The sequence below is a fragment of the Microcaecilia unicolor genome, chromosome 2 (genome assembly GCF_901765095.1).
Source record: "Microcaecilia unicolor chromosome 2, aMicUni1.1, whole genome shotgun sequence".
In the NCBI taxonomy this organism is placed as follows: domain Eukaryota; kingdom Metazoa; phylum Chordata; class Amphibia; order Gymnophiona; family Siphonopidae; genus Microcaecilia; species Microcaecilia unicolor.
Genome location: NC_044032.1, coordinates 432,693,632 through 432,720,232, shown reverse-complemented (window position 1 = coordinate 432,720,232; position 26,601 = coordinate 432,693,632). Strand labels below are relative to the sequence as shown.

At 44.9% G+C, this 26,601-nt stretch overlaps 1 protein-coding gene across 1 annotated transcript in view; it reads left to right on the top strand.

Moving 5' to 3' along the window:
• Nucleotides 1-20,445: 20,445 nt before the first annotated feature.
• ETNPPL (ethanolamine-phosphate phospho-lyase) overlaps nt 20,446-26,601 on the top strand; it is a 61,588-nt gene continuing 55,432 nt past the window's right edge. Inside the window, exon 1 of the mRNA XM_030190800.1 lies at nt 20,446-20,752. Coding sequence (XP_030046660.1) covers nt 20,697-20,752 — 56 coding nt within the window. The 5' untranslated portion in view covers nt 20,446-20,696. The remainder of the gene's footprint in view (nt 20,753-26,601) is intronic.

Genomic DNA, 26,601 nt, shown 5'->3' with positions numbered 1-26,601 from the left:
AACTCTAGATTTATGCAACATTGTAGAAGAAATTAATAGTTCAAAGGAAAAAAATTTCCAAATATTTCAAATTATTATCAAAACCACGAATGATAATGCGAACGAGCAATTCTAGCTCCGAAAAACTTGAACGTCAATGAAATGAACAACGAAATCCAAGAAATAGTATAAGGTGAAACTAAAGAGTATTTGTCCATTGACACAATGCAAGATACTAATGACATTATAAATAATACGGTTGAATTTCTAAATTCACTGCATAAGTACATAAGTATTGCCTTACTGGGAAAGACCAAAGGTCCATCAAGCCCAGCATCCTGTTTCCAACAGTGGCCAATCCAGGTCACAAATACCTGGCAAGATCCCAAAAAAGTACAAAACATTTTATACTGCTTATCCCAGAAATAGTGGATTTTCCCCAAGTCCATTTACTAATGGTCTATGGACTTTTCCTTTAGGAAGCCCTTCCAAACCTTTTTTAAACTCCGCTAAACTAACCGCCTTTACTACATTCTCTGGCAACGAATTCTAGCGTTTACATGTTGAGTGAAGAAACATTTTTTCCAATTTGTTTTAAATTTACTACATTGTAGCTTCATCGCATGCCCCCTTGTCCTAGTACACTCAATGCAATGCACCAGGAATGCTACCACATCAACTACACGTAAAAATTGGTTTGTCAATCATACTGCTACAAAATCTAAATGCTCTAAAGCTATGTAATGGCACACATTTAGCTCTTAAAACTCTAATGCCACATGTTATTGAAGCTACAATCTCGACAGGTTTTGCCGATGGACAGCACGTTTTTATACCTAAAATTCCTCTTATTCCATCTGACTATCAGATACAGTTCAAAAGACTGCAGTTTCCAGATTACCTAGCTTTGGCAATGTCGATAAATAAGGCTCAAGATCAAACATTAAAAGTTACAGGTGTCAATTACAAAACCCAAGTTTTTCACATGGCCAATTATATGTCGCCTATTCATGAGTTGGCTCAAATAAATCTTTACACATATATGCTCCAAATCAAAAAACAAAAAATGTAGTCTATCAAAATGCACTTGTATGTGAAATTATTACAAATTATATTAAACATATTTAATACTTATCTACTTCTGTGTGTTCTATTTTCTGTATGTACACATAAAAATATATCTATAAACATATAGCATCACTAATTATCTCCAGTTCAGAAAAGAACTAAAAATATATCTTTTCAAGAAAGTTTATGGATAATCTCATATGCCATTAATGTTTCATACTGCATGTAATCGACTACTAACACTGTAATTTCTCCTGTCAATTGTAAGCCACATTGAACTGAAACTTATTTTGGATAATTGTGGGATATAAGAATGAATGAATGAATAAATAAATAAATACATTAATTAATTAAAATATATATAGATTGATAGATATATTCTTTATGTTTTATTTCTCACATTAAAGACATCAAACAAAATGTAACAACCATCATAAATGAGTTAAAAATACAGTGTCATTACACAAAATAAACCTTGCTTTTCTCATTTACAAAGTTCTGTTCCAGAGTATCAGGATATCATGACAAGGGGTACAGGGCATGTGTGTGCTGCTGCAAGCTTGTGTATTCCACCTTTCAGCAACAGACAGACCCATTTCACCTACCAGTGTTACCTACACAGGTTATTTTGGTGGGTAGGACAGTTGGTCCCAGAAAAGAAACAGCAGAAAAACCTTAAGGCCAATCTATTTTATCCAATGTATTCCAGGGGCAATACTATACAGTAACTCATGGATTCTGAAAATGGTGTGCAAATTTGCATGCTATCCTGAGCTATGCATGCAATTCCATTGGCTAATGAGCCAATTAGGGCCAATAATTGGGTGCTAACAATCAATTATTGGCATTAATTGGGAACTATGAGGATTCGCGCACGCATCTTGCTAAGCGCTATTCTATAAAGATCTGCATGGAAATCTGATAGTGTGCAACTCAAAAGGGGTATGGCCATGGGAGGGGCATAGGAGGGGTAGGGGCATTCACTAAAGAAGTGTGCAGTATTACTGAATACAGGGGATCCGTGCCTAACTTACGTGCCAGGATTTACCCCAGGTTTCAAAACCTCAAACATGAAATTGCTGATCTGCTGTTATCCATCTGTAATCTATCGTAAAAATCATATGTAGTGCCTGAAGATTGGAGGGTGGTCAATGTAACGCTGCTTTTTAAAAAGGGTGCCAGAGTAATCTGGGAAATTAAAGACTGGTAAGCCTGACAGCAGTGCTGGGCAAAATAGTGGAAGTTATTATAAAGAACACAATTACAGAACATGTAGACAAACATAGTTTATTGGGACAGAGTCAGCATGGATTTAGCCAAGGGAAGTTTTGCCTCACCAATTTGCTTTATTTTCTTTGAAGGCGTGAATAAACGTGTGGATAAAGGTGAGCCGGTTGAAGTAGTGTGTCTAGATTTTCAGAGAGCATTTGACAAAGTTCCTCATGAGAGACTCCTGAGGAGTCAAGGGATAGGAGGCAATAATCTTCTGTGTATTAGGAGTTGGTTATTGGATGGAAAACAGAGAGTAGGATTAAATGGCCATTTTTCTCAATGGAGGAGGGTGAATAGTGGAGTGCCACAGGGATCTGTACTGGGACCGGTGTATTTAATATATTTAAAAATGATCTGGAAATCAGAACAACAAGTGAGGTGATTAAATTTGCAGATGACACAAAACTATTCAAAGTTGTCAAAACACATGCAGATTATGAAAAATTGCAGGAAGACCTTAGGAAACTGAAAGACTGGGCATGGAAATGGCAGATGAAATTTAATGTGGACAAATGCGAAGTGATGCACATTGGGAAGAATAATCTAAATCATAGTTGCATGATGCTAGAGTCCACCTTAGGAGTCAGCACTCAAGAAAAAGATCTAGGTGTCATTGTAGACAAAACGTTGAAATCATCTGCCCAGTGTGCGGCTGTGTCTACAAAGGATGCTAGTAATTAATAGGAAAGAGATGCAAAACAAGACCAAGAATATTATAATGCCTCTGTATTGCTCCCTGATGTGACCTCACCTTGAGTATTTTATTCAATCCTGGTCGTTGTATCTCAAAAAAATATATAGCGGAATTAGAAAAGATTCAAAGAAGAGCGACCAGAATGATAAAGGGAATGGAACACCTCCCATAAGAGGAAAGGCTAAAGAGGTTAGGGCTCTTCAGCTGAGACGGCTGAAGGGAAATATGATTGAGGTCTACAAAATCCTGAGTGGTGTAGAACGGGTAGAAGTGAATCAATTTTTCACTGTTTCAAAATGTAAAAAGACCAGGAAACACTCAATGAAATTGCATAGAAATACTTTTAAAACAACTAGGAGGAAATATTTTTTCACTCAATGAATAGTTAAGCTCTGGAACTCGATGCTGGAGGATGTGGTAATAGCAGTTAGCGTATCTGGGTCTAAAACATTTTTGACAAGTTCCTGGAGGAAACGACCATAGTCTGTTATTGAGACAGACACGGGGAAGTTACTGCTTACCCTGAGCCTGGTAGCATGGAATGTTTTTACTAATTGGGTTCCCACAAAAAAATAAGGGAAAAAGTGTTAACACTCCAAAACAAGAAATTGAAACAATGAAAGGGAGTTATTCTATACGAGCAACAGTGGTGGAAAATCATATGAGACTGCTCAAGTAGTGTACAAAGAAAAATAATAAATTTACAAGGTAAATTCAGCAATGAGGCATCATAAGGCAAATGTATCAGCTATGTGATCTATAGCCTCAAGCTGTTTCAGATCAGCAGCACTATATACAGACTAATCATCTGCCTATTGAGCTGTAAAACCTTTTTATATTTAATTTTCAGGTTGCATCATCATTAGAACATATTGAAAAAGAAAAGAACAGCAACCCTTACACTTAACTGACATCAATCTAGCACAGTGCTGAGCGTGATTATAGCTGATGCCCACTACATAAGGAGCATGGTGTTTCGGTTCATGGAACCTGCTTCTGGGGTAATAACAAGCCAGGTCACTGAGTAATATTCCAGCTCCAGTACTCTAACCAGGTACCGGTGACCTGGATTGGCCACTGTTGGAAGCAGGATAGTGGGCTAGATGGACTATTGGTCTGCCCCAGTATGGCTATTATTTAGATTTTGCTCACACCTTTTTCAGTAGTAGCTCAAAGTAAGTAACATTCAGGTATACTGGATATTTCTTTGTCCCAGGAGGGCTCAGAACAGGGGCGAATCTGAGGTTCGGCGGTCAACCCTCCCCCCTACCGCCGTTAACCCTCCCCCCGCCTACCGCCGTCACCTACCCCCAAGGTCCGCTTCCTCCTGCCGGCTTTTTAAAATATTGCTTCAGCTGGCGGGGGACCCCAACCCCCCCGCCAGCCCAGCCGCGATCTTCTTTAACTTCTTCATCCTCGTCGTGCTGTGAAAGCTGCATGCATCCTTAGTTCCAGTTGGACAGAGTCTGACGTCGCAGCACGACGAGGATGAAGAAGTTAAAGAACACCGCGGCTGGGCTGGCGGGGGGTTGGGGTCTCCCGCCAGCTGAAGCAATATTTTTTTATTATTATTTTTTTTTAATCATTTATTTATAATTTTTTCATTTTACAAGGATCACTTGCAAAACAGTAAAACAGAGATGATTGTACATTAAAACAATATTATAAGAAAACAATCTCAACAAGATAAATGGATTTTATACAATCTTTCTCTTTCTTAGACCACAAAATAAATAGGGAGAGTGAAACAAGACAAGGAGATCAATTTAAACAACAGCAAACAAAGAAAATGTGGTATTAACCCGATTATCCCCAGTTATTATTTATCTAAATCATTATTCCACATTGATCATCTGGTTGGTTTCTTCAAGACCATAACGGTGCATAGTCCATCAATTTCATTGGAAACATACTTATTGTCCAATATTAGTGAAAGTAAAACACCTGATTTCATTTTTTTTCCCTTTTAAAACCAGAAATTGTTTAACAATACAAACCCTTGAATCTCCAATCCAATTCCTGCTGATTAAAGTAATCCCAGTTTCACAGGCTTCACTCCTTTTGAATTACTATATTAAGAGGAATCATTTCAGAGGAAAAAAAACATTAGGAGTCATACCCGGAACTCTGGGAAAATAACAATCTCGATATTAATCATCTGTAACAATATTCATTTTGTTCAAATTTTTCTGGTCTTTTATCATTTTCAAATCTTAACCATTTCCTACTTCAGTAGAACTTCATTTGCTGTATATTCTCGAAGGATTCGATTAGATTATCCATGTGGCTCATTAACAAGACTATATCTGAAGCAAAGTCATTCTCTACCACCGTCAGGTCCTGGAGCACCCTCCAGATGACATTCAATGCAACCTCCACGGGAGCCAAAAACTCCAAGCTGATAACTCTTAAGGGTTTAGGAGTAGCACCGCCGACACGGGTTCAGCTGTAAACGACTTCCGTTTCAGCATACACTCCTGACTCAGTCCTCCACTCCTTTGGGCATGGTGGTTAAATGATTTTTGAGCGATGAAGTTGTTTCCAGGTCCAAGAGCATCGACGCTCCTTTGTCGGCGCTAATCATCAACCCAGTCATCTATGGGCAGCTCGTCACACAGCGGTCCCACACTTGCTGCACAGGGGACAAAACGCTGGTCATCGGCGGCTGACCCCCCATTGTCTCCTTTCTCTGTTAAGGCAACTGCAATGCAGAGAGGAAATTTTAAGTGAACAAAAACTGAATTCAGAGGACAGCTGGGCCGTTGAGTGTACGAGCTTCAGGTCACCTCACCATCTTTCCCCTCTACCTAATTTGGGACACTCTTTGTCTGGTTTCTCCTCAGAGGCCTGTCTGATATGGGTAACCCTTCAGCATAGCCCTCTGAGTCATTGAAACACGGAAGCCCCTCCACCACTTACAAGGTGGTGTCCCTTCGGAGGGGTGAAGCAATATTTTAAAAAAGCCAGCAGGAGGAAGCGGACCTCGGGGGAAGGTGACGGCGGTAGGCTGGGAGGGTTAACAGCAGTAGGGGAGTCCAGGGCAAAATCTGTGGGGGCCCAGGCCCCTGTGGCCCCACACAGATACACCCCTGGCTCAGAATCTAAGTTTGTACCTGAGGCAATGGAGGGTTAAGTGACTTGCCCAAGATCACAAGGAACAGCAGTAGGATTTGAACCAGCCACCTCTGGATTACAAGACTGGTGCTCTAACCACTAGGCCACTCCTCATGCCTAAAGTTTGGTGTGGATATCGACTCTAAGTGCTATTCTGCAAATGGTGCATAACTCGGAGCATCATTTATAGAATAGTGTACCATGGATTTTTTTTCAGCAGCTTTTTCAGCACCATTTACTGAATCTAGTCCTAAGAGACCCTTTACCCATTTACTGTTGTTGATGTTCTGTGCATATCACATGCTTTCTTGAATTTTATTGCTGTTGATGCAGGCACACCCATTGTATGAAGAAATATTTCTTAACATGATTTCTCAGTGTACCCCCTTTCAGCTTCACGCCCTGGCCTCTAGTCTCGCCCTCTATCCTTGGCAGTGTTAAATGTTTGCTTCATCTGCTTTATTTAATGTTTAAATGTCTCAGGCTGAAAGAGGGTGGGGTAGGTCTGTTGTCATGTCAAACATGACTGCTGGTTTGGCTATCTGCTTTAACACCCTGCATATTTGAGAAGTTGCCTGAGATATGATAGAGGTCTATAAAATAATGAGTGGAGTGGAACGGGTAAATGTGAATTGTTTGTTTACTCTTTTCAAAAATACTAGGACTAGGGGGCATGCGATGAAGCTACAAAGTAGTACATTTAAAACGAATCAGAGAAAATATTTCTTCACTCAACATGTAATTAAACTCTGGAATTCATTGCCAGAGAATGTGGTAAAGGCAGTTAGCTTAGCAGGGTTTTAAATAGGTTTGGACAGCTTCCTAAAGGAAAAGTCCATAGACCATTATTAAATTGAATTGGGGAAAATCCACTGCTTATTTCTGGGATAAGCAGCATAAAATGTATTGAACTCTTTTAGGGATCTTGTCAGGTATTTGTGACCTGGATTGGCCACTGTTGGAAACAGGATGCTGGGCTTGATGGACCTTTGGTCTGTCCCAGTGTGGCATTAGTTATGTACTTATCAGTGGCCCATTGAGATGGAGTCCCTTGGCTGCTGATGCTGCTCTTCTTCCTCCTCATCCTCATCTGGTCACACACTCCCGCATTTAAGCTAGGTGTTCTCTTTTCAGCAAATGACTTTACAGCCCGCCCTTTAAAGGTTTTGCAAATTAGTTTCAAATTAGCCGATACCTGTGGAAAGTTGTATAGAGATGGACTGCGCTAACTGGAGGAAAGAAATAAAGGTTTGCATTCATGTCTGTTGTTGTGGTGAAGATAATGAGCCTGTGATGTTAAGCATGTAGACATTTTGACATTAAGGTTACTCAGTTCCTGCGTGCATATACAACTGCTATGACTCCTACTATTAATGACATTGTCTGTGTGTATACTTCCAATGGTCTCACCGGGCCACATAAAGTTCAATGACAGGTTGCAGGTTGCCCACCCCTACTCCAGAGTATTGTTTTGGCATACATAGCAATGGAGCATGGGTAGAACATAGACAGGGCTCTCACTTGTGTAGCTGCCTAGAAGGGCCATCCCAACCATTAGTCAACACTAGGTAGTTGCCTAGGGCATCAGCTTCTTGGGCACATAAAAGAACAACTGCAGACAGAGCAAAACAATAGATCTTGAAAGCTAAACAAATTCCAAAAACCATTAGCACATACCTGGATTTTTGTGTGACAATCATGATTGTTGAGTTAAATTATCAAAATATTGGGGGGCTGCAAGCTAGGGGCTGAAAGTTAATTTTGGGAAGGGAGGTAGGTGTAGATGGCAGATATTATGGGGCACTGGCAATAACAATTCCTGACCTAAGCTTTCCAAACAGTTTTGTACATAAGAACAGCCTTACTGGATCAAACCAATTGTCTATCTAGACAATATCCTGCTTCCAGCAGTGGCCTATCCAGGTCACAAGAACCTGGCAGAAACCCAAATAGTAGCAACATTCCATGCCTCCAATCCCAGGGCAAGCAGTGACTTCCCCATGTCCATCTCAATAACAGACTATGGACTTTTCCTCCAGGAACTTATCTTTTTTAAACCAAGATATGTTAACCACCGTTACCACAATTTCCAGCAATGAGTTCCAGAGCTTAACTATTCTTTGAGTGAAAAAATAGTCCCTTCTATTTGCTTTAAAACTACTTTCATGCATTTTCATTGAGTGTCACCTGGTCTTTGTACTTTTTGAATGAGTGAAAAATCCATTCACTACCACCTACTCCACACTACTGAGGATTTTGTAGACCTCAATCATATCCCCTCCTTGGCCATCTCTTTTCCAATTCTGCTATATCTTTTTTAGATATGTTCATTGGCGTAGTTTAACAGTTTCATTTGGAGGGTGCAAAGGGTGGGGCGTGTCTCTCTTCCACTGTCCCCACCGCTGCCGCTCCCCCCCCCCCCCCCACCGGAGTCTTCCAGTGGTGCCCGGTATCACCACATCTTCCAATCCCCTGAGCTACCGGCAGCCTCAGCAAAAGAAGCACGCATGCTGCTTTAGACCAGCCCCGAAGGCCCTTCTCTCTCCTATAGCTTCCCGCCTGCACGGGAACAGAAAGTTGAATGAGAAAGAAAGGCTTCCGGGGGCAGTCTAAAGCAGCGTGCATGCTGCTTTCTTGCAGAGGCTGCCGGCAGGTTGCAGCTTATTTGGGGGTGGAGCACTGCCCCCCCTCATCCCCCCAAACTACACCCATGGATACAGTGACCAGAATTGAACACAATACTCAAGGTAAGGTCGCACCATGGAGCAATACAGAGGCATTAAAATATTTTTGATCTTATTTTGCATCCCTCTCCTAATAATTCCTAGCATCCTGTTTGCTTTTTTGGCCACTGCAGCACACTGGGCAGAAGATTTCAGCTTATTGTCTACAACGACACCTAGGTCTTTTTTTTTTTTTGAGTGCTGACTCCTAGCATCAGATAATTATGATTCAGATTATTCTTTCCAGTGTGCATCACTTTGCATTTTTCTACATTAAATTTCATCTGCTATTTGGATGCCCAGTCTTCCAGATTCCTGAGGTCTTCCTGAAATATTTCACAATCTGCATGTGTTTTGACAACTTTGAATAGTTTTTTTTTTTACATCTGCAAATTGAGTCAGCTCACTAGTTGTTCTGATTTCCAGCTCATTTATAAACATGTTAAATATCACCGGTCCCAGTACAGATCCCTGTGGCACTCCACTTTTCACCCTCGTCCATTAAGAAAAATGGTCATTTAACCCTACCTTTTGTTTTCTGTCCAGTAACCAATTCTTAATCTACAGAAGGACATTGCCTTCTATCCCATGAGACCCATTTCCTTCAAATGTTCAAATAGGTAATCCTGACAATGCTCTTTTATTTGATCTTCAGGTGTACGTTCAATTCGACTTTCATGGAACAACAGCTCAAATTCATAGCTGCCAGCAGCTCAAGTTCATAGCCACCAATGGTAGATTGCGGGACACATCTGTTATGATTGGGGATGTGAGCCCTTGTGCCCCGACTGAGCACGGCGAAGATGGAGTGCCACCGCGCTTGGTCAGGCAGCCAGACAACCCCAAGCTTCACTTGCACTTAGCCACTGTCCCCCAAGAGTTGAGCCCCTGGGTTCAAGCAGCCAGCAGGACTTCCAGAACCAGTGGGGTTGCGCGACCACTGACCAGACAAGCGGGAGCGCAGACACAGTCCTGGAGCAAGGAGTCAGCGAAGCAGCAAAAACAGAAAACAGTCCAAAGTCTGGGCCGGCAGCAACACAGCGTGAAGTCAAGAATCAGTCCGAAGGTCTGGGCAGGCAGCAACACAGCGTGAAGTCAGTAAACAATCCGAGGTCAGGAACACAGGAAACTACTGGAACAGATGAAGACCACAACCTCTATGCGAATAGAGGCCGAAGCATGGAAGGACTGGAAACAGGGCTTTAAATAGTGCAGGAATTAGGCTCAACCATGTGCAGCTGTTCCAAGATGTGTCGCTCCCCTTACCTGCGCCGCCATGCCCGCTGGGATGCCTCGCTCCGCGAGCAGGGGAGAGCGGGGTATCGCTGGCTGTGGGCGGGGAGTTGTGCCAGCCTCCTGGGCTATGCCGGTTCGCCGCTTCAGCGCAATAGCGGCCGGCGATCGTCGCCGCTGCCAAGATGGCCGGTGCTCTCTAACTAGACAGTCTCTTCCGGGTGCGGGACCTGGGAGCAGAGGGAACGCCCCTTCGGGGCCCGGATTGGCTGGTCGCGGTTGGACTCCGCCTTCTCTCTAGGATCAGCCTATCCAGAGCCCCGGGGCTGGGTGTGGGCTCCTCCTTTCGAACAGCTGATGAGGGTTCTCCAGATGGAGGGGGTTATTTAAGGGCAGACGCTGGCAGAGTTCTTTGCTTCGGCTTCTGCTTGCGGATCCCTGAGTTCTGTGTTTTGGATTGCCTTCCGTTTGCCTTTGAACTACTCTTTGAACCTGGACTTTGCTTTTGCCTGCCGCCTGCCTTTGAACCTCTGATTGAACCTGGACTTTGCTTTTGCCTACAGCCTGCCTTTGAACCTCTGATTGAACCTGGACTTTGCTTTTGCCTGCAGCCCGCCTTTGAACCTCTGATTGAACCTGGACTTTGCTTTTGCCTGCAGCCTGCCTTTGAATCTCTGATTGAACCTGGACTTTGCTTTTGCCTGCAGCCTGCCTTTGAACCTCTGATTGAACCTGGACTTTGCTTTTGCCTGCAGCCTGCCTTTGAACCTCTGATTGAACCTGGACTTTGCTTTTGCCTGCAGCCCGCCTTTGAACCTCTGATTGAACCTGGACTTTGCTTTTGCCTGCAGCCTGCCTTTGAATCTCTGATTGAACCTGGACTTTGCTTTTGCCTGCAGCCTGCCTTTGAACCTCTGATTGAACCTGGACTTTGCTTTTGCCTGCAGCCTGCCTTTGAACCTCTGATTGAACCTGGACTTTGCTTTTGCCCGCCGCCTGCCTTTGAACCTCTGATTGAACCTGGACTTTGCTTTTGCCTACAGCCTGCCTTTGAACCTCTGATTGAACCTGGACTTTGCTTTTGCCTGCAGCCCGCCTTTGAACCTCTGATTGAACCTGGACTTTGCTTTTGCCTGCCGCCTGCCTTTGAACCTCTGATTGAACCTGGACTTTGCTTTTGCCTGCAGCCTGCCTTTGAACCTCTGATTGAACCTGGACTTTGCTTTTGCCTGCAGCCTGCCTTTGAACCTCTGATTGAACCTGGACTTTGCTTTTGCCTGCAGCCTGCCTTTGAACCTCTGATTGAACCTGGACTTTGCTTTTGCCTGCCGCCTGCCTTTATACCACCGATTGAACCTGGACCTTACTGTTACCTGCCACCTGTCTTGAACCACAGTCCGGGTCTGGACCTTGTCTTTGGTCCTCTGGCTGCCCTAGCCTGTCCTTCTTTGGAGACCTCTGTCCTGACTCTCCAGGTAAGATCAGAACTGTCTGGCTGCCAGACGTTGTTTGGCCCAAGGGCTCACTTTTCGTGACAGAGGCGTGACAGAAAGCCGAAGCCATGAGCTCGCCAGATAAGCCTGATCTAACTGACTTGGCCCAAGCTCTCCAACAGCAACAGGCCCAGCTCAACAGATTGTCTGGAGTACTGCAGGATGTGTGTTCCCAGATGTCAGCGCAGCGAGCACCGGCTCCTGGGGCAAGTAGGACATCCCCACCTCAGCCTGCCTTTCGTTTGCCGGAACCTCCCCGGTTTGACGGCACACCCTCCGGATGCCGCGGATTCTTGAACCAATGTCAGATGCTCTTTGACATGCAACCTGCTTCTTTTCCTACGGACAAACAGAAGATTACCTACATTATTTCATTACTCTCCGGTTCAGTTCTGGCATGGGCTTCACCTCTCTGGGAGCAACAGGATCCTCTCCTTTCGGAACTGGGAGAATTCCTGCGTCGGTTCCGCATGGTCTTCGATGTTCCAGGACGTCCCTCCTCTGCTGCAGGAGAACTACTACGGATCCAGCAAGGAAGCAGTACGGTGGGAGCCTATGCTATCCGATTCCGTACGCTGGCGGCGGAACTCAAATGGAATCAAGAGGCTCTTACGGCCATTTTCTGGCAAGGCTTGAGTGGGCGCATTAAGGACGAGTTAGCCGGCCGTGAAATCCCTAGTACTTTGGACGCTCTAATCTCCCTAAGTACTCGGATTGATGTCCGCTTCCAGGAACGAGCACGAGAACAAGTTGCCTCGCGTCCATCGCGCAGGTTTTCCCCTCAAAGACCACGAACGGTCTCTCCCCAGGAGGCTGCGGTTCCGACTGGGGAGGGATCGGAGGTACCCATGGTGATTGGCAGGTACCGACTGACAGCTGTGGAACGGACCCACCGGAGGGAGAATAAACTATGTATGTACTGCGGGAAACCTGGCCATTTTGTGAAAAGGTGTCCCAACAAACCGGGAAATGCTTAGACCCTAGCCTTGTGAAGGGGGTGGTTTTGGGTCGTTCAGGAACCCTTCCGGATAACTTAATGACAGTACCTATTATCTTACGTTGGCAAGAATACAGGATAAATACCCTCGCCTTGCTGGATTCAGGAGCAGGAGGCAACTTTATTGATGCTAGGCTACTTCAGGGCCTAGGAAGGCCAGTTATTTCCTGTAAACCAGCTCTTCAAGTCACGTCCATTCATGGCTCTACTCTACCATAGCCTATCACTCATCTCACTCTTCCGCTTCGGATGCAAGTGGGCCTTCTTCATCATGAGGAGATACAATTTTTTATTTTACCTCAGGCCATCCATCCGGTAATTCTAGGTATGCCCTGGCTGCGGCTGCACGCGCCTTACATAGACTGGCCTTCGGGAGAGATCAGCCAATGGAGTGGTCATTGTTTTGAAACTTGTCTTACACCAGTGCACCCTCTTCCCATTAATGTGCCAGCGCTACCTGGAACCCTCCACCCCTGTGATGCTCATCTTCCGAAGGAGTACGAGGACTTTGCTGATGTTTTTGATGTCCGGGAGGCGGATTCCCTCCCACCCCATCGCCCGTTCGATTGTCCCATTGATTTGTTGCCCGGCACTATGCCTCCTCGAGGGCGATTATATGCTTTATCCCGGGATGAATCGGCCGCCATGCGGGACTACATTCAGGATAATCTTCGTAAAGGATTCATCCGGCCATCTTCTTCTCCTGCCGGGGCGGGGTTCTTTTTTGTCTCTAAAAAGGATGGGTCCTTGCGGCCCTGCATTGACTATCGAGGGCTTAACAACATCACAGTCAAGAACCGGTACCCCCTGCCGCTTATCCCGGAGCTTTTTGATCGACTCCAGGGGGCTGTTATTTTTACTAAGCTGGATCTGCGAGGGGCCTACAACTTAATTCGTATCCGTCAGGGGGACGAGTGGAAAACTGCGTTTAACACTCACGACGGCCATTTTGAGTATCGGGTCATGCCTTTTGGACTTTGTAATGCTCCGGCTGTATTTCAGGATTTCATCAACTTCATTTTCCGGGACCTTCTGTATTCTTCAGTCATTGTTTACTTGGACGATATTTTGATCTTCTCTGCTTCGCCCCTGGACCATCCCAGGCATGTCCGCACTGTGCTTCAACGACTCCGGGATCATCGACTGTTTGCCAAGTTGGAGAAGTGTGCATTTCATCAAGCCACTATTCCTTTTTTGGGACATATTATCTCTGCCGTTGGATTACAAATGGATCCTGCTAAACTGCAGGCTATCCGGGACTGGCCTCTCCCCCAGAGTCTCCGAGCCTTACAGCGTTTTCTGGGCTTTGCTAATTACTACAGACAATTCATTCCCCATTATTCGCTCCTCACAGCTCCGTTGACAGCCCTTACTCGGAAGGGGGCGGATGTTCGGCATTGGTCTCCTGCTGCCCTGGAGGCTTTTTCTGCCTTGAAGACGGCTTTCTTGTCTGCATCTGTGCTCCGTAGTCCCGATGTCAGGAAGCCTTTCATCGTGGAGGTCGATGCCTCTGCCTTGGGGGTGGGGGCAGTGCTATCCCAGACAACTTCTTCTGGTAAGAAACATCCTTGGTTTTTTTTTTCTAGGAAGTTTTCGCCAGCTGAACGTAATTATACCATCGGGGACAGAGAGCTGCTAGCTCTGAAGCTCGCCTTTCAGGAATGGCGCTACCTACTGGAGGGTGCTGCTCATCCTATAACAGTCATTACTGATCACAAAAATTTGCTTTATTTGCAAGATGCCAAACGCTTGAATCCCCGGCAGGCCCGTTGGTCACTATTTTTTGCTCGTTTTTCCTTTCATTTGGTGTTTCGTCCCGCTGAAAAAAATATACAGGCCGATGCCCTCTCCCGCGCTTTTGATGTACCTGAGGAGCCTGAGGAGCTCTATCCTATGCTCAATCCTGCGTGCCTTTCCCCTATGGTGGGGGCACCCGCCTGTCTCAAGACTCCTGTTCCTGCTCGATCTCGTCGCAAGGTCCTTCAGTGGGGTCATTCTGCTGCATTTTCGGGACATTTTGGGTTCCGTAAGACCTATCCTCTTATTTCTCGTTATTTTTGGTGGCCCCACATGGCCCAGGAGATTCGGCAGTTTGTCTCTACCTGTCCTACCTGTGCCCGTACCAAGTCCTTGCCAGGGAAGCCGTGGGGGCTTCTTCAACCATTACCGGTACCCCATCTACCGTGGCAGGAGGTCTCGATGGATTTTATAACGGATCTCCCCTGTTCCAAGGGCAACACGATCATCTGGGTGGTGGTGGATCGTTTTTCTCGCATGGCTCACTTCGTCCCCATGCGGTCCCTGCCATCCGCGAAGGCTCTGGCGTCACAATTTATCCAGCACATTTTTCGGCTACATGGACTGCCGCATCGTATCATCAGTGATAGAGGGTCGCAATTCACCTCTAAATTTTGGAGATCGTTATGCTCCGCCTTTGGGGTTACCACGCATTTCTCTTCAGCTTACCATCCTCAGACCAACGGCATGGCTGAACGTACTAACCAGACCCTTAAAGCTTTTCTTCGGGCCTTCACTAATGCTCGTCAAGATGATTGGACTGATCTCCTGGCCTGGGCTGAATTTGCATACAACAATAGTTTCCACTCTGCTTCCCGGACGTCACCCTTCTTCACTGTTTTTGGACGCCATCCACGTCTTCCGCCTCCAATTCCTTTGACTACAGCTCCTCCACTGATCCAGTCTACTCTCTCCACCATTCATGCAACTTGGAGGGCAGTCCGTCAGCAGTTGGGAAGGGCGGCTGCCCGGTACAAGCAAGGTGCTGATCGGCGTCGCTGTGCCGCTCCCGTATTCCAGCCGGGACAGAGAGTGTGGCTCAGCACCAAGTACCTCAAGCTTCGTCTTCCCTCCCTTAAGTTTGCTCCTCGCTTCATCGGGCCATTTTCTGTGACATCTAGAGTAGGGACAGTGGTCTATCGTCTTCACTTACCTGGTAATCTGCGCATTCACAATGCTTTTCATGTGTCTCTGCTTAAACCTTTTAGGACTTCCCACTGGCATCCTGCTCCGAAGAAGATTCTGGTTCCAGATTCTGATCCTGATCCAGAGTTCGAGGTAAAAGAGATTCTTGACTCTAAATTCCAGCGGGGTCGATTAGTACATAAGTACATAAGTAGTGCCATACTGGGAAAGACCAAAGGTCCATCTAGCCCAGCATCCTGTCACCGACAGTGGCCAATCCAGGTCAAGGGCACCTGGCACGCTCCTCAAACGTAAAAACATTCCAGACAAGTTATACCTAAAAATGATCTCGTGGAAGAACTTTGGTCCTGAGGATAACTCCTGGGAGCCAGTTGCTAATATCCTTGCTCCTGATTTGTTGCACGAGTTCCACTCTCGTTACCCTACTAAACCTGGACCTAGACGGAGAGGGGGGGCTTACGGGGGGGGTACTGTCGCGCCCCTTACCTGCGCCGCCATGCCCGCTGGGATGCCTCGCTCCGCGAGCAGGGGAGAGCGGGGTATCGCTGGCTGTGGGCGGCGTGGGCGGGGAGTTGTGCCAGCCTCCTGGGCTATGCCGGTTCGCCGCTTCAGCGCAATAGCGGCCGGCGATCGTTGCCGCTGCCAAGATGGCCGGCGCTCTCTAACTAGACAGTCTCTTCCGGGTGCGGGACCTGGGAGCAGAGGGAACGCCCCTTCGGGGCCCGGATTGGCTGGTCGCGGTTGGACTCCGCCTTCTCTCTAGGATCAGCCTATCCAGAGCCCCGGGGCTGGGTGTGGGCTCCTCCTTTCGAACAGCTGATGAGGGTTCTCCAGATGGAGGGGGTTATTTAAGGGCAGACGCTGGCAGAGTTCTTTGCTTCGGCTTCTGCTTGCGGATCCCTGAGTTCTGTGTTTTGGATTGCCTTCCGTTTGCCTTTGAACTACTCTTTGAACCTGGACTTTGCTTTTGCCTGCCGCCTGCCTTTGAACCTCTGATTGAACCTGGACTTTGCTTTTGCCTACAGCCTGCCTTTGAACCTCTGATTGAACCTGGACTTTGCTTTTGCCTGCAGCCTGCCTTTGAATCTCTGATTGAACCTGGACTTTGCTTTTGCCTGCAGCCTGCCTTTGAACCTCTGATTGAACCTGGACTTTGCTTTTGCCTGCAGCCTGCCTTTGAACCTCTGATTGAACCTGGACTTTGCTTTTGCCTGCCGCCTGCCTTTGTACCACCGATTGAACCTGGACCTTACTGTTACCTGCCACCTGTCTTGAACCACAGTCCGGGTCTGGACCTTGTCTTTGGTCCTCTGGCTGCCCTAGCCTGTCCTTCTTTGGAGACCTCTGTCCTGACTCTCCAGGTAAGATCAGAACTGTCTGGCTGCCAGACGTTGTTTGGCCCAAGGGCTCACTTTTCGTGACAGAGGCGTGACAAGATGGCTGCCCCCATCAGCAGAGTAGCACAACGCCCCAATATGGGCTTCTTTCCCGTTCTTGTATACAAGATGGCTGCCCCCTCCTGAGCTAGCCAAGATGGCTGCTTTCCTTGATCCAACCAAGATGACCGCTGCCAGAAATAGGAAACAGAAACAGACCTATCTTAGAGAAACCACATCCAAAATAGCCGGCTATCTCTGCCGGACCGCGCCTCGCCGGCGAATCGGCCGCACAGGCCTGGAACCAGGTGAGGAACGTAACACTATCTTCCAAATTGTATGCCAAATTTGCTCCCCATGTTGTAAATGTGGTTGGCCTCACTATTCGTAGTGCTAACTCTCCAGCAGCCAAAGAATAGAACATAACTTGCTTTTAGGATAAAATTTGAGCCCTGCTACTAGTTTTGTAAGGTTTTTGACTGTTGTTTCTACCTCTAGAGAAAATTTCAGTTTAAGACTATGGGAAAAAGTGTTGTACACTATGGAAATTAGTTAATAATGCTTGCTTCTCTTTTTTGTTCCTAAGACTGAACTAGGCCCTGCTGTGTCTTCTAGATTAGAATTAGAATAATTGACTATAAATAAAGAGATGTGCTTGGGGTGGGTGGGAGCTGGGGTGGAGGGGTGGGACCTCAGTCCTGCTGAGACTTCTAGAGGCTATCTGTTAATGCTGTGGCAGAAAGTTCAAGTTTTAAAACTATGGCGAAAAGGGTATGGATTCTATTTAATAAAGTTTGCTGCTTTTTTTTTTATTCTGTCTTTATCAGTAACATACAATTAGTCTTTTAAAGTCCAATCTTTAAGTTACCAAAGCACAGAGCAAAGTAAAGTAATGTTCACTTATCCAGAGAAATGTCCTCTTCACTCAGAACTTTGCAGAAAAAAGTTATGTGGGATGGGGGAGGGGGGACTTTCCTCCCTATATAGTTTTGATTCTAAAGGGACTGCTTCAAACAGACCTTTTAAAGCTAGCCCAGTAATCAGATTGCCCTTAGTAACTTTTGCAACTATTTTATTTCCTTATACCTTGATTAATACCTAATTCAAGTCAGTAGCACTGCTACCTCTCCAACAGCCAAAGAACAGAAAATAATTTTCTTTTAGGACAATATTTGAGCCCTTCTACTATCCTTTTTAATGCCCTTGGCTGTTAAGTTTCTTCCTCTAGATAAAGTTCCATTTTTGAAACTTTGGAAAAAAGGGTTGTACACTATGGAAACTAGTTAATAATGCTTACTTCTCTCTTTTTTTCCCTAAGACTGGATTAGGCTGTGCTGTGCCTTGTAGAAGCTAATGCTGTGGCAGAAAGTTCAAGTTTTAAAACTATGGGGGAAAACGGTATAGAGAGTAGTTAATAAAGTTTGCTTTTTTTCCTGTCTTTATCAATAACCTACAATCCCTCTTTTAAACCCCAATCTTGAGTAGAGAGGTGTGGTAGCCGTGTTAGTCCACTTTTAAAGGTAATCAATAGAAATCAAACAAAATAAAACGTGGAAAATAAAATAAGATGATACCTTTTTTATTGGACATAATACATTTCTTGATTACCTTTCGAAGGTTGTCATTCTTCGTCAAATCGGAAATAAGCAAATGTGGTAGATGACAGTATAAATAAGTAAAATATCCAAGCATTTCATTGACAATCTAAGGGTGGGGGTGGGTAGGAGGTATGCATGGGAACATCAAAGCATTTCAGAGATAGTCTAACAGGATGGGGGTGGATAGGTGAGAGGAGGGTGATAAACATAGCAATACAACTTTATGGTTTATAATGGGCTAGAAAACCCAGATCTTTGTTAAATCCTGTCTGTAAGGTGTCAAAATATTCAATCATTCTGACTTCAAAGGTCTTATGTTCCTGTATTGTTTTAAAGTTACCTTTCAGGATTCTTACTGTGAAGTCACTGGTACAGTGATCTGGTTTTGTAAAGTGCTGACCCACAAGGGTGGGAACCAGGCTGGCACCAGCATTCTTCATATGATGTCTATGTAGATTAAATCTTGTCTTTAGCATCTGGCCTGTTTCTCCAATATAGCATCCTTCGTTACATTTTTTGCGCTGAATGATATATATCACATTGGAAGATGAGCATGTGAAATATTCCTTTATGTTGAATATTTTTCCTTTGTGAATGACCGTGGGGTCCTGTGAGATGTTTTGGCATGCAGCTGGCTGTATTGCAAAGATGGGTGCCCTTCTCTTCTTTTTCAGTCTGTGTTGGGAGTTTACTTCTGATTAGCTTGTGTTTCAAGTTGGGTGGCTGTCGGAAGGCCAGCATTGGTGGGGCTGGGAATATCTCTTTCAGTAATTCATCCTCTTGAAGTAGAGGCTGAAGATCTTTTATGATTTTTCTTAATTTTTCCAGCTCTGGGTTATAAGGGGGATTCTGACTGTGGCTTTTTTTCTTTGTATTGTAGCAGATTTTCCCTGGGTGTTTTGAGGGAGGAGGCAATGTTTTTGGAGATTATTTTGGGGTTGTAGCCTTTCCGTTCGAAGGATGCAGTCAGGATTTCAAGATGTCTATCTCTGTCCCTTGGGTCCGAGCAGAAACGGTAGTATCTTGTGGCTTGGCTGTAAATAATGGATCTCTTTGTTTGTGAAGTGTGGAAGCTGGAGTTGTGGAGGTAGCTGCATCTGTCTGTGGGTTTCTTGTATATAGATGTTTGTATATAGCCATCACTGATTGAGACCGTGGTGTCCAAAAAATTGACTTTTTCTGGGGAGTAGTCAATTTTGAATCTGATTGTAGGATGGTATGTATTGAAGGAATAGTAAAATTGCTTCAGAGTTTCTTCCCCCTCCGTCCAAATCATAAAAATGTCATCGATGTACCTGTAGTATTTTAGAGGTTTGGTCTGGTGTGTATTCAGAAATGTCTCTTTCAGCTCAGCCATAAAAAGGTTGGCATATTGGGGTGCTGTCCTGGTACCCATCGCAGTGCCCATTATTTGTAGATAGATAGTGTTAAAGCGGAAGTAGTTGTGAATTAAAATAAATTTGATTAATTTTGTAATAGTTTCTGGTGAGTATTGATGGTCCAGTGTGGATGTTTTTAGGAGTCTCCCACATGCAGCTATGCCATCCGCATGGGGAATGTTGCTGTATAGTGATTCTACATTCATCGTGACCAGAAGGGTGTTAGGTGGTAATTGCTTGATATTTTTCAATTTATTCAGAAAGTCTGTGGTGTCTGTAAGTTACCAAAGCACACTAGACTAGAGTTCTTTTTTGATCCCCAGAAGAGAACTGTTCTATGCTGCTGCAACTCTTCTGGGCTGGAGAAGCAGGAGGAGATTCCCAGAAAGGTTGCAAGAGGTGGATCCCAGGGTGGGGGAGTGTTGGTGAAAGAGTTTAGGAGAGGTCATGCAACTCTGTTGCCGGTACTAAAGATAAACAGGAGGGTGGTGTCTGAGGGGAGTGCAAGAAGGGATTACTGGAGCAGGGTTATAAAAGGAAACCCTTGACAGCAAGAAAGGAACAGAAGGACAGGGAAGCTTGGGAGAGAAGAGATAGGGAGAGAGTGAGAGTAATAATAGTAACAGAGAAGGGTGGGAGGTTCTGGAGAGGAGAGGAAACTTGGGAGTTAAACAACTAAGAACATTAAGGGAATCAGCCTTAGTCTAAAGTTTAGCACTTAACACCACAGTAAATTATCTACAGGGACAAATAAGAAATATAAAGAGGAGAAATTATAATTTCTTTGTTTTAAATTTTGTCACAGCACAAGCTTGGTGCAGGGCAGTATGAGTGAGCTGTACAGCAAGCAGCAGACACTGGAGCTGCGGAGGAAACACATTGGGTGAGCGGCTTCTTCCAGTCCCCTTCTCCACCATCCTTCCCTTCCCCCTCTTACTGACAGCCTTCAGGTGCTTCTCTGTCTGTCTTGGGGTTAAAAGCTGATGTTTTTCAGATTTTCATCTGTAGCGAAAGATTCCTCTTGAAAGAACTTGTGGCTGTCTAACTGGCTTTCTTTCCTGTCCCATTTAGTTGAGAACATGAAAGGTACAGTGCAGGCATTGCTGCCAATGTAACAGTGAAAGAAAGCTTCTCCTCAGTGTCCTTGGCAGCGTTATCAGCTCTTTGTTCCATGACAGTGGAAACGGAAGAGTTAACGGGATTCATCTTATGAAATCAGACTAGGTTATTAAATGTAGTGTTATTGTTTGGAAAAGCAGTGGGGTAGCTGGCAAAAGAAATAATCCACACCTCTCCTTCACCCCTCACCTCCCTTCCTTCTAAATAATGGACCACTGCATTGTAATTTCATACAGAGTTTTCATAGAGGTTAGACGGTAGGGTGTGGACCCTTGCTCTGACCACCAGCCCATCCTGAGAGGAAGTGGACTAATGGTTAAAGGAAGCAATGAGCTGAGAAGCTGGGACCTGATGCAGAAAAGTACCACAAGATTACCAAGCAGTATACACATGCGTTATTGGCTGAGCAATAACCGAAGGCTTCAGCGCAGTATAGATATCTGCGAAATGTATTACAATATATGGTAAATAGGTCATGGAGAATTCCGCATCAATGCAATAGGGGAGAGTTGATTTTGACGCTAGAATAACGCTATAAATTTTTCACTAGGGTCTGAACAGTAGAGTTGCTGAAGACGATTTGTAGGAAGGGAAAGTTGTTTTTGGCCATAAAACCACAAAATTACAAGACGTGGGTCTATCTGGGGCTTATTTTCAAAGCACTTAGACGTACAAGTTCCATAGGTTAAGAGCTTTGACACATCGCTCATTGCCAGTGTAAGCTCTTTGAGGGAGGGACACATCACTCCTATCCAGTACTGTAAAAGCAGTTCTCCAAACTAGGAATTCATAGTTATGTGTGCCCTAGACATGTAAATGTTAGAATAATATATATGTTATAAAACTGCACAATTTGGCAATCCAAGTTCTTGTGGGTCAGAAATGTATCAGTTCTATAATAAAGTACCCACTTTTGGTAAGATTAAACTGTGTGTCTCAGTAGTGCAAAAAAAACAAATTAAAAATGCTTAAAAATGATTCTGTGGTGCCAGTGAAGACGTCAGTGCTGTAAATCTCTCAGATATGAAAGACTGGATTCAATGAGTTGCACGGCTGAGATACACAGTTTAGTCTTAGCAAAAACTAGGCACTTTATTATAAAATTGGAATGTTAGAATAATGACAGACTGAAGATCCATCAAGCCCCGTATACTGTTTCCAACAGTGGTCAATCCAGGTCACAAGTACATGGCAAGATCCCAGAAAAGCAAAACAGATTTTATGCTGCTTATCCTAGAAATAAGCAGTGGATTTTCCCAAGTCCATCTTAATAATGGCTTATGGATTTTTCTTTTAGGAAATTATCCAACCCCTTTTTTAAACCCTGCTAAGCTAACTGCTTTTACTACATTCTATGGCAATGAATTCCAGAGTTAAATTACACAATGAGTGAAGAAATATTTTCTCCTGTTTGTTTTAAATTTACTACTTAGTAGCTTCATTGTGTGCCCCCTAGTCCTAGTATTTTTGGAAAGAGTAAACAGGTGATTCACATCTATCAGTTCCACTCCACTCAATATTTTATAGACCTCTATCATATCTCCCTTTACCGTCTCTTCTCCAAGCTGAACAGCTCTAGTTGCTTTAGCCTTTCCTCATACGTAAATATTCTGCCTGAGTGCTATTCTACAAATGGTCCTTAACTTAGATAATACATCTCTGCAAGGGGAGCAGGGCTCCCACTTATACAGTTAACTTACAGAATGCTGTAAGGGACCAGGGCAGGGGGGACAAAATTCCCCGCAGTCCCCTCCACCCGCCCCCCTCTGTCCACCACCGGGCCGGGCCCCCCTGAATTCAAATCATAGTGCCTCACCTCGACCTCGCTCCGTGTGAAAGAAGCGCAGCAAGTTACATCAGACGAGGGCGGGACACAGGAAGAGATGGCCCGAAGGGAGGCGATCTGCAAACTGCCGCTGCTGCGCTTCTTTCACATGGAGGTGCTACGATTTGAATTCAGGGGGGCCCAGCCCGGTGGTGGACAGACGGGGGCGGCGACGATGATGACCTCGGGGGGGGGGGCAGGGGGCGTCCCAGGGGCAGCCTTGCCCCAAGCCCGGCCCAGTCTCTCGGCGGCCCTGTAAGGGACGCTTATGCACCTGCATCTATACCACCATTTCCACTTACATGATAGGTGCACTGATAATGGCTTCTGCTAGTATTTTATAATGGAACCTGAATGCCTTGGTACCATTATAGAATTAGTTCCTACCATGCAGCCCTGGGGCACCTAAATGGAGGTCCTCAGTGATAGAGTTAATTGCCCACACATATATGCTTTCCAATAGCACTATCAAAATAAGTATTATTCTTAAGGCAATACTTAATTCCTGCTGTACTTAGTTAATATTAATTAGTGCAGTTTTTAGTACTTTATGAGTATTAACTTTGGCACTTGCCCAATTAACTTCGCTCGTAAAAGATTTTGAAGTTACCAGTGTTGATTGACTGAGTGTGAAACAAGAGCTCTATGCGGACTTCAGTAAGGTACAAAATGGACATTTGTAGCCAGTTTGGTAAGGTTTGTAAGAAAATAAAATCCCATTTTTATAGTGCTATTAGACATGCACAGTGCTGTACACATTATAAGCAGGTCCTTGGGGAGTCACAGGGAGCTACAGTGGGATTTGAACCCAGTTTAGCAGGATCTCAGTTTAGCAGGATCTCAGCCTATTGCACTAACCATTAGACTGCTCTTCCACTCCCTGTTTTTGTTCTGGAAAATATAGCCTGGTGATACCTTTCTCAGTCTATCCAGCATAGGAATGGGCACAGGTCAAACCTTTTGGTTCATTTTCTAACTCTTCAGACTTTTCCCCAGTTTTCAGATTGGTTTTCATTTTGTTTCACATGAACATTTTAATTTTAAAAAATTAAATGCATATTACAACATTTTAGCTTATGCAAATTAAATGAGTGATAATTTAATAGTCAATGATTTTGCTAACAAACCAGATGGGCACATTCCTATCGGGAATACTTTCAGGACCCCTGAAGTTCCAGCCTCTGTCAATGCTGGCCTAGTGGTTAGAGCACTGGTCTTGTAATCCAGAAGTGGCCAGTTTAAATCCCACTGCTGCTCCTTGTGACCTTCGGCAAGTCACTTAACCCTCTATTACCTGAGGTACAAACTTAGATTGTGAGCCCTCCTGTCCTGGGACAGAGAAATAGCCAGTGTACCTGAATGTAACTCACATTGAGCTACTACTGAAAAAGTTGTGAGCAAAACCTAAATAGATTTACTACACTTTCAAAGCTGTAGCAGATGTTTTTATCACGTTGCTTTAAAACCAGACCAGTCCCTTTCTCAGTTAAGCACATGTGCTCTGCTGTAAAAGATCTTCACATTTTGCAATAGGGTTTATTTATTTATTGTATTTGTATCCCACAGTAGCTATAGTGAGGTTGAATCTGACGTATTATTAAAAAACAATCTAGTCAATGTTCAGTCGGCAGTTGCCATTGTTTTATTAAGCCGTATCTGGGTTCTGACACTGAATATCCAGCTCTTCAGCTGCACCCAGAAGTGGTATTGGTATGGCTGATATTCAGTGTCATATCTGTAAATCCAACTGTGCAAAATCAGGATTGCCTTTTGTGTGTGGTCCTATCTGGCACTGATATCGCTGATGCCCACATTAACTCGCTGCTCCTCCCTGGACCGCCGCAGCACTGACCAATGAGCGCCGCAGCAGTCACGTCGGATTTTCCGCAGCACTGTGTAGTTGTGTGGCTGAAAAATCCAGGAACGGCCCACTCACCGTGATTTAGGGGCCATTTTACAAAGCGTCAACAAGCCCAGTGCGAGCTTAGTGCACGCTAACCCGGAAATACTTTTGGCCCATCACAGCCACTGGCGGTAGTTCTGCCTTGAGTGCACCATTTCTGGTGTACTGGACAAAAATGTTATTTTATAGCGTGGCGCTAACCCGGCGGTAATCAGGCATCACCGTGCACTGCCCGGTCACTGCTGGGTTACCGCAGGAGCCCTTACTGCCACCTCAATGGGTAGCATTAAGCAGTGGCGATCCTAGGTCAGCTGTCACCCGGGGCGGATCGCCGCTGCACACCCCCCCCCCCCTGAGTGCAGCGGCGTCCGTCCCCCCAGGGTGCAGCATGACCTCCCTCCCCCAGTGCAATGACACCTCCCTCCCCGGCGCATCAAGGCCCCCCCAGCACAATGACATCCCCCTCCCCGGTGCATCAAGTCCCTCCCCGAGTGCATTCTTGGCTGCTGGAGGGTGCAGAGAGCAGCCGTGCGCCTGTCGGCTCCACTGGCTCCCTGCTCCCTCTGCCCCGGAACAGGAAGTAACCTGTTCCGGGGCAGAGGGAGCAGGGAACCAGCAGAGCCGACAGGCACAGGGCTGGTCTCTTCACCCTCCAGCAGAGTACACCCGGGGCGGACCGCCCCCACCGCCCCGCCCTTGCTACGCTGTTGGCAGTAAGTGCTCCCCTCACGTTGTCATGTAGTAAGAATAATCTTACCACATGGTCATTTTTTTTAGGGACTTTTTACCCACTGCAGTAAAAAGGGCCCTGGCACATAGGAAAAATGGCCCATGCCGCTACCACGGGGCCTTTTTTCTCCACAGCTTAGTAAAAGGACCCCTTAATGAGGCAAAATTCAAAAGCTCTCTAGTACTGTGGAGTCTATTTGTGTAACTTGTTTAGTCTCCGTAGGGATAACAGAGAAAAGTCAGGCTGTGTTTTTTTTATTTCTGAACACGAGGCAGCTGACATTTCAAAAGTGTTGTCATCCTCTCTCTATCGAGTGGAATTCTTGGAAGAGCTAAAGCAGTTCAGAGCTTTGTAGTTCATTATAAATTGCACAGGAGACTGTTTCTAAACAAGTTGCGTCAGAGCCTGGTGTAACTGACACAAATGCAATGACACTCGCTATTTTTAATTAAAATGTAACACGGAAAGGTAGTTTGTCTACCTTCTTCTGGTTATTTGCCTTGGTTCCCTCTTCCTCCGACACTTTATAGGAACTGTTTAAAAAAAAAAAAATAACCTGAAAGTTTTGCTTCTCAAATTACTTTTTCCCAGTCTTACTGAAAGCAACAAGGGACCATGATATCTTCAGGAAGGACGCATAAGAATGTACCAATGTACCTTTGTAGTCAAAACATTTTATTTATTTGTTGCATTTGTATCCCACATTTTCCCACCTATTTGCAGGCTCAATGTGGCTTACATCATACCGGAGGTGCGTTTGCAGTCTCCGGTGTTTACAAAAACATGTTCTTTTGTGGTCAAATATGTGATTAGGAATAATAATATTCCTACAGTTGTGATCCTGTTGAAAGCTCTCTAATCCTATACTGTATCTCTAGGCATCCTGGTTTCTCTAACAACCACAGTGGCACGTGCAGAGTTAATGAAAGCTGTGCCAGGAAGTCATTTGATAATACTTAAACAGCTCTTTTACTACAGTATAACCTTTGCACTATTGTGTGAAAATATACGGGTCAATATTTTTTTCCTGTTATGTTATTTTATGTAGTATTTAATGTTGTGTTATCTTGTGAACATTATGTATGTACTACTTGTTATCTGCTAAAAATATTTAGCCACTGCGGTCAGTTTTTTTTTTTTAAGTGTTGGCTGCGG